Below are 8332 nucleotides of genomic sequence, written 5' to 3' on the forward strand. Positions count from 1 at the left end.
TTTCAGTTTGCAAGCTGCCAAGAGGTCTGGGCAGCTTCTCCAGTTCTCAGAGGTGCCCCTGTGACTCTTCACTCTCTGGCACCTGTCACTTGTTTAGCTCTTATTGTCATATGACTCATATGGTGTCTCTTTTCAATGCCTAATATTTTAGGGATTCCGCTGACTCACACAAGAGGAAGGCGAATAGGCATAAGGTGTGTGCAAAGAAGTCTACTGAAGATGGGATCTATTGGGTTTTAAGAAAATAAGACTTAAGGATAAGTAAGAGGCAGAATTCTGAGGAGCTTAAGTTGAAAACCCTCCCAGGGATAATGTTCAACATCTACTATAAAACCAAATTTTTGGCTAAGCCATTTATACTTTCTGGACGACTGTTTTAACTTTCACTTATATCTACTCACCTTTTTAAAAATGAACGATGCAACAATTTTTAAGAAACTAGAACCAACACTGGAGTTTCCTATAATAATAAATCTTCATATTTCTATGATACTTTATAGTTTACAAAGCATATTATCTCATTTGACCCTTACAAAAACCCATGAGGCGGATATTTTTACTATCCACATTTTATAGATAAGGAAGTAAAGCTCGTAAAGGTTTGCAGACTTTCTCCAAAATGTTGTCAGAGAATGAAGATCTGAATGCAGGTCTACAGAATTCAGAAGGCAAGCTTAAAGACAAACAAATAAACAGAAAACAAAAAACTCTCCCCAAATCCTATACCACTTTATAGAAATGCTTCTGTGCAGAATTCACAGTAAATGTGATCTTGAACTCCATTTTACTTCTGAAGATGCCAGAAATTCTGGAAACTCCTGTTAGGAAATGGTCTCTCCTATAACTCTGAGTCTTTGGGATGGTTTTTGATAGTGATGTTCCAAATTAGAGTAGTATTGATCAGTATACAGCCCTGGATGGCACCAATAAAGTTTTAAAAAATCTGTTTTTTCTAAATGTTGGTTCATCTTAGTGAGTGTACCCTTTTCCTATCCAAAAGAGAAGAAAATACTCTCTAAGAGGACAGAAGCCCTAGACTCCCGCTCAGGTCAATGTTTGGATGACTGTGGCTAAATCAACCTGCTAATACACTATTCTATGCAATATTTGGGAAGAGCAGATGAATCCCTGTAGGTGAAAATACTTCTGAAAACTCTAGGGTTCTATATGGGTGAGTCTGCCATCTTCAGATGAAAATGAAGCCTGTAAACTTTTTCAGATGACCAAGGAGTATCCAAAATTATACTTGTATTTAGGAAGGACCTATAGACATATGTGAGAATCTTAATAAGAGCTGGTTCAAAACGTGTTTAGGCATCAGTCTACCCCTTGACTACCACAAATAACATTCTCAAAGCCCTTTTCATTAAGTATGAATTACATTTTTCTATAGTTTTAAAATCATGTAACTTTAACTCTGGGTGGTTGCATGGTCCAAAGCCCCCCTTGTTACCCTTGTAAACTTCTCCCTCATTGCCCAGGAGACTTCTGGTTATATTGAAGATGCCCATGAGGCAGGACCTCTCCTGGCTGGGGCTGTCTGAGCAGCTGTCCATAGGGAAAGGGGATCCGGATTGGAAAAGTGATCTTTCTGGGGTGTAACTATTTCAAGATAAAAGAAGCAAGCTGGTCCTGTAGGGTCAAAACTTAGAAACCCAGGAGGCACCTATTAGGTTCACCAGTTGGAGTGGGAGGCAGTGAGGTATAACAAGAGGCCAAGCAAGAAGGCCAAGAGGACAGAGTGGAACTTGTCAATAAAAAGGGTGGCTCAGGAGCTTAAGGCCACAAGATCTGAGTATCTGCCAGCACAACTCTTTTTTCACCTTTGAACTAGAGTGATCCATTAAGTAAGCTAAGTCAGGACACATAGAATAAGTAGACCTCTTATTATTCCTTAATTATCAAATTATTGTTTGGTTCATCTGATTAGTATGGATTCGTCCCTTAAAAAATAATCTCTAATTTTTAAAATTATGCAATCTTTGGAGATAGCATGCAGTTGTATATCATACTCAAGCCTGCAGAGTCCAAACGTGACAGTATCTGCTTTGGATATAGGTATTACAGATGCAATCACCCAGTTATGGCACTGAAGATGACAGGCAGGGCCTCTTGGAGACTGTACCTGGTGAATGGGAGTTGGTGGGGGTAGGTGGCTCATCATTTTAGCACAAGGCCTAGAGATCAACAATGGGGGTCCAGCAATTCTAACTTGTCAATCTCAGTATCAGTTAATCTTTGGGCATTATCAATTCATAATGCCTTAACTTATAAGAGGCTGAAAAGTAAAGAAAAATGACTATTTATAATAAGGGCCATAATTCTTTTCAGCAGCTAAAATGTACAAACTCTCTGCCTAGTTTACTCTCATCCAAGCAATAGGGTTCTTGGGAAGCAGAATCAGTTATAAGACTGTGGATTTGGCAAGGAAGGGGCCTGAGAGGAGTGGAGGGCCGAGGTGGGAAAATGCCTCTATTCCAGAGGCCAGAAATGCTCAGGCCTCCCGTTCTGAATAGTGCTGGAAACAGGTAGAGTTCTTGTTCTCGGAGCATCTTTTTTCTAGACTCTTGGTGCAATCCTCACCTGTGTTCTTCAGATATGTTGACACCACTGATGAGGTTCTGGATTCCTTCATTTCCATGCATGACCTCAATTCTCAGACTGTACTTTAACCCTGGCCATCCCAGCTTTGATCTAGAAACATCCTGAGCTCCAAGGCGACTTCCAGCCAATTTCATCCAAGATGTGGGATATTCCCAACAGCTGTAGCAGCAACAACTAACATCTACTGAGCCCTTACTATGTGACAGGCATGGTAATGAATGTTTTATCTTCATTAACTCATTGAATCTTCATAACAATCCTCGGAAGTAGGTACTAATAATTAGCCAGCGCCATTTCATAGATGAGGAAGTTGAAGCTTTGGGTGCTAAGTAACTTGCCTAAGTTAGTAAGTTTCCCTCATTACACAGTTGGTAACTGGTAGAGCCAGGATTTGAGCCTAAGTGCATTTGACTCCAGAGCCTAAGCTCTTAACCATTGGGCAATACTGCCTCCAGGAGAAACATTGATCCACCTCCTGAGAGTATCTCACTGTGGACACCTACACAGTCAACACAATAAACAATGATACGTGGTCATGAGTGCTTTCTTCATTAAAATTTAAGCTTCAAAATACAGTTGACTCTTGAACATGGGGATTAGTGGCGTTGACAGCCTGCAGTCAAAAATTCTTCTATAACTATTGACTTCCCCAAAATTTAAGTTTTCTCTTAGAATCCATGGGGGATTGGCTCCAGAATCCCCTGTGAATACTAAAATCTATGGATACTCTGGTCCCCTATTTAAAATGGTGTATGAAAATGCATACAGTTGGATCAAAAACAGTACAGGTATTTACTGAAAAAAAAAATCCATCTATAAGTAGACGTGCACAGTTCAAACATATGTTGTTTAAGGGTCAATTGTAATAGGTTTGGAGTATAATATTTAGAAATTGAGCCATGACCTGGGGAGAAATACCCATTTATGAAAGTCAAGGAATCCACAGTATATTGCTCACAGTGTTAACATTCTGAAAAATGTGTGTTGTGTGGTGAGCTTGGAGGAAATGCTAAACAAGGCACAGAATCACACAAGACCCTGCCCACACTGGAAAGGCAGCCAAGAATTACTGCCCCCGCCACCCAGAGGGGGTGCCCTACTGAAGGCCACAGAGACAACAGTCTCCCTTCAGAGACTGCTTGTTATTTTTGATACTATGAGAATTTCCTAATGAATAAACAAATAATTAAGAGTGTTTTTTTTTCTTTTTGTAATTCAGAATCAGTGAAGAAATAAGCATTTGGTGCTCAATTATGAAGGACATATCACAAATATTAGCTATCCCAAATAGCTTTACAGAGAAATAAAACTGAAAAGTAGTTCTAAGACCTGTTTCACTGATCTAACCTTCTCTATGCTTCCCCATGTAGGATTCAAAAATTTAAACAAAAGCCAGATGTAAGTGAAAAACTGCTTGAGTAAATGTGAATCAAGAAGAAAATTTTTAAAAAGTCAGATAATCCTCCAACCTCATTTCAACCACTGGGATTCTCCCCCTTCAGATATTTTACAAAATGGCCAATGAGTTGTCAGCAATTAATTTATTGAGCATTGCAAGGTGCACAGACGGCATTGTACATAGCTTGAAAATGTCGAAATGATTTTTGTCACACCCTCTGTAAAGGCTTCCTGAGTTTCCATGGTTCTGTTGTCTTTCCTCCTGTGCTCCAGGGAGCATGCTGCTAGTAGCTTTCTTGCAGTACTTACCACGATGTTACATGTATCAGTTGTACCATGTGGTCACCCACTAGATTTCTGAACTCCTCAAAGATGGCACTCATGTAGTATTGATCTCTGCAATCTTGATGTTCAGTTACATATTTGATACCGACGAATGACTGAATGGATGACCAGTGCTTCACTCTAGCTCTTTCTCCCGACTCCCTAGTCTGCATGTAGGTGGAAGTGTTGATGCTGAGTGAGAAGCCAACATTCAAAAGGCACAATGGAAAAGAGGAGTGTCCGAAAGCGTGGCTGATCCACACACTAGAAAGTCAGCTCCCTAATAATGAAGAGTTGGCTGACCTCCCCAAGAGCCTGAGAACAAAACAGAGCCACAGAGACATCTTCAAGCCAGAGACAGGGGTTCATCAACCCAAACTCCTACCTCAAAGCCCAAAGTAGCTCACTGAGAGCAAAACAGCAGTCCAGCCTCCTGCTGGAGCCAGTGCCAGTGAACCAGAGGCACAGCCAATACTCGTGGTCCAGTGAGGAGGGTCTCAGCCACCTGACCTTAAGGATATTTTTTGCTTTATTATCTTTTCCCAGAGTTCAAAAAAAGGCCACGCAAGAATAAATAAGACATTAAACAACTACAAGTGAAACAGAAGATATTTCCAAACAGCTCTTAAGAAGCAGTTTGGATACCCTGCTCCTTGCATGGTGCCAAGGGGCTCTAGCTGCCATGATGCCCTCTTTAGGCCTTTCAGTTTGCAACTATGTACTGTGAGGGATATAGAATCCATGGGAGTCAGTAAGCGTGGTGTTGTGTATAGATGGCTAACCATGTCATCAAATAAGCCAATCCAACTGATTAGTCTGCTTGATAGATGATGGAGAAAACTCTGCCATGGTCCAGGGACACAGCTGAATAGTACCACACACACTGCATATCTGATATCCCAGGTGTGATGGGACATGTGCAAAAGACCTTGGCTCCTGATATGCCATCAGTCAGCCGTGAAACTGAAGGCAAGACTATTGCCTCCCTGTGTCTCGGGTTCCTCATCAAATGAGGGTTTGGCCAGACCATCTCTTTGGTCACTTCCAAAATTCTCTTTCTTGCAGCCGGCAGGATTCTCGACCCATCAGTATTCTCGCCCTTCCATGTACTTTCACAGTGCAGAGATGAAGGAAAGCCCAATTACAGATGTTTATGTTCACAAACAGAAGTGTTGGTAAAATACTGCTTAAGATTCTTAACTTTAGTTCATAGCTCACTATCATGGACCAGTCTGGTGTCATACTTCCAAACCTTGCATCACAAATTGATCAGGATGGTAGCTTGCTGGCTACTCTTCTACTATGGGTCCAATTCAATTATTTTTCTGCAAAACGTAACTCTCACTAAGTGCACATTCCTTGTCCACTACCCGATGAAGAGTTGACACATTGTTCTCTCCTTGTTGCCTTTCTAGATCTCAAGTTTTTGCATCTGACTTTCAGTGGGTGAGCTGCACCCCCAACATCAGTATTTTACACTTGGCCATTTTTCACCTCACAGCAACTCTTTAGAATGCTCAGAAAAATACAGATGATTCATTCTTAGGTGTGGAAGGCAGATTCGGGTGTGGGGGATTCTGCTTCCTCCTCTTATAATTTTCAGTGCAAGATTTAAAATGACAAGTACTTGATCAAAACATTGGGGATTAGCTCTCAAACCAAATTTGCACTAATGGAAGAGTTATGTTTTCTAGCCTCAAATGTACTATAAATATAATTGCCTAAGAGACAATTCTTAATCAAGTTTATATATATATATATATATAAACTTGATTATATATGTATATGGACATTTTTTTCCCAAGATGACTAGAATGTTTCTTATTTTGTGGTTCTTGTCTATATATTTATACCAAAGACAACCAATCATTTAAGAACAGAAGTCAGTGTTTAACTGTATCAGGTACTTGCTTGATGTATATGAAAGACTGATCTAGTATGTTGCAGAATATGACTTTTCATATTAGCTTAACGTGTAGGTCTTTAAGCTTAATCTTGCCAGCTAGAGATTTAATATATGTCAATCCAAGCTTGGTTAGGGATGCCCTCTGACCAATAGCACCTACTCAGAGCAGGGCTCTAACCCTTGTACCTTCTTCTTTATACTTGAGAGGACTGTATTACACTGTTCAAAGGGCAAAGGGCAAACAATTTTGCCCTTGCATTCAAAATTTGTTATGCCACATTTGGCATAAAATTCTTATCATTATGTAAAAAAAAAATGAAGCCAAGTTCAACTTTGGAGAAAAAGAAAACAATCTGGCAGGTTCTTGGGAGCTATAGAAAGCTAAGAGATATAGTAAATTCTATATCCTAAGAAAGTTATTTCAACAGAGAAGAATTTCTGCACTTATTAATGTTAGTTGAATTGGGGAGAAAGAGAAGCAAATGGTAACAAATAGGTCAAGAATATTTATATCAGTTTTGCCTTAAGTCTCAGAGAGTAATAAGAACAACAAGATTCCTTTCTCCTTTTCTCAGAAACCCTTTGGTTTAAATTTGCCCTCTTCCCTCTTCTGTAATTTTTAATTATCACAAATGAATACCAGAGTATTTCAGGTGGCCGTCTGCATCAGAGTAAATGACTGCAGGTTATGGTTTAGAAGTTTGCCCATATCACAGCAGATGACCTACACGTAATCCCACTCTAAACGTTTCTCTTTAGAATCTACAGAAAAATCAAGTCAAAACTGTATCATCTTCCTTTGCAAAAACATGCAGAGATTCCCACCAAAGGCCAAAATATAATGATAATTGACAATGAACACAAACCCACTGTACAGACAAAGTATTTCAGCTTTCTCTATTTAAAAAAAAATCAAATTCACTGTGACTGAACACTATTAATATTTTGAGTTCTATAAGTCTCCAGAATTGTCAAAAGTAACCTTGTAGCCAATTCGCTTGCAGACACTAAAAATAACCTGAAATAGGCCACCCATGGTGCCAAAAGCAGTGTCAAAGAGCAGAGAGATGGTGCCACCAAGTCCCATTGCAATGTCCTTGCACACAACTGGAACTGCACCCATAGTATACACAGGGAAAGTGGCCACATCCACAAGGACTCGGACAGGGATGCCCAGAATGCGACAAACGGCCTTGAGCAGACAACAAAGGATCCGGAGAATGGCCCTGATGATTTTGGCTATGACTTTGAGTACCTTCCAGGGAATGCTTGCCAGCTCTTCCCCAATGGCCAAGAAGTACGAGATGGTGGCTAAACCCAGGCGATAAAGGCAACTTTCTATGCCATTAATCACCTGCTTGGTGACATACCACAGGAAATACACAATGCTCTTTAGGATTCCTATTACGAGGTAACAAATTAATTGGAAAAGCTTGATGAATGGGGTAGCAATGAAGCCTATGAGTTTTCCCAAAAAGCTACTCCTTTCCTCAGATGCCTCTGGAGGCAGGAGAGCAGACTTCTTGCTCCTTGTGCTGGAGAGGGGACTAGAGGTCTCTTTAGATCTCACTGTTCGCTCTTCATCCTGAACTTGGTTAACCATTTCCAGGATTTTTTTCATTTTCTCCGTGTCTTGTTCCTTTTCACCACAGTTGTTCTGGAACAGCTGAGGGTTAAATGGAAGCAGTTTTTCAAGTTCTTTCACCATCACATCTTCTATGACATCACTGTCCCGGGTGTGCTTGACAAATCCCATGGCCCAGCCTCCTCCAGGGACTGCACAACAGGCTGCCAGCCAAACGAACTCAGGGATGGTCACTTTGTCCTTGACGTTGTGGTCTGAGGGCACGGCGCCTGTGAGGATATACAGGTCATCCCCACCGCCACACTGTGGGGTCAGGGCCCGGTCCATTAGGCTGTTGAGATTCATGTACCACCGTTCCTGGAAGGACAGGGTCATCGGAACTGCATTTGTGAGAGTGAACGTGGCCGTGTGGAAATCACTGCTAAGGGAGAACGGGTACAGCTGTCCTCCCTGGTAATCAGAATCCAGGTAATCCGTATTCAAGGCTTGCTTGCTTCCTAGATTTTTCACAGAAG

General features: G+C 40.9%; 1 protein-coding gene across 3 annotated transcripts in view; it reads right to left on the reverse strand.

Annotated features, from left to right (window-relative positions):
* Positions 1-4128: 4128 nt before the first annotated feature.
* Positions 4129-8332, reverse strand: part of ENDOD1 (endonuclease domain containing 1) — a 29457-nt gene continuing 25253 nt past the window's right edge. Inside the window, exon 3 of one of the 3 annotated variants that reach the window (XM_011374736.2) lies at positions 4129-8332. This exon is cut by the window's right edge and continues 1 nt beyond it. In XM_011374736.2, the coding sequence (XP_011373038.1) occupies positions 7185-8332 (1148 nt within the window). In that variant the 3' untranslated portion in view covers positions 4129-7184. The other 2 variants (XM_011374737.2, XM_011374735.2) reach the window with 2 other exon arrangements.

This window comes from Pteropus vampyrus, unplaced genomic scaffold (assembly GCF_000151845.1).
Source record: "Pteropus vampyrus isolate Shadow unplaced genomic scaffold, Pvam_2.0 Scaffold254, whole genome shotgun sequence".
NCBI classification, from domain to species: Eukaryota; Metazoa; Chordata; class Mammalia; order Chiroptera; family Pteropodidae; genus Pteropus; species Pteropus vampyrus.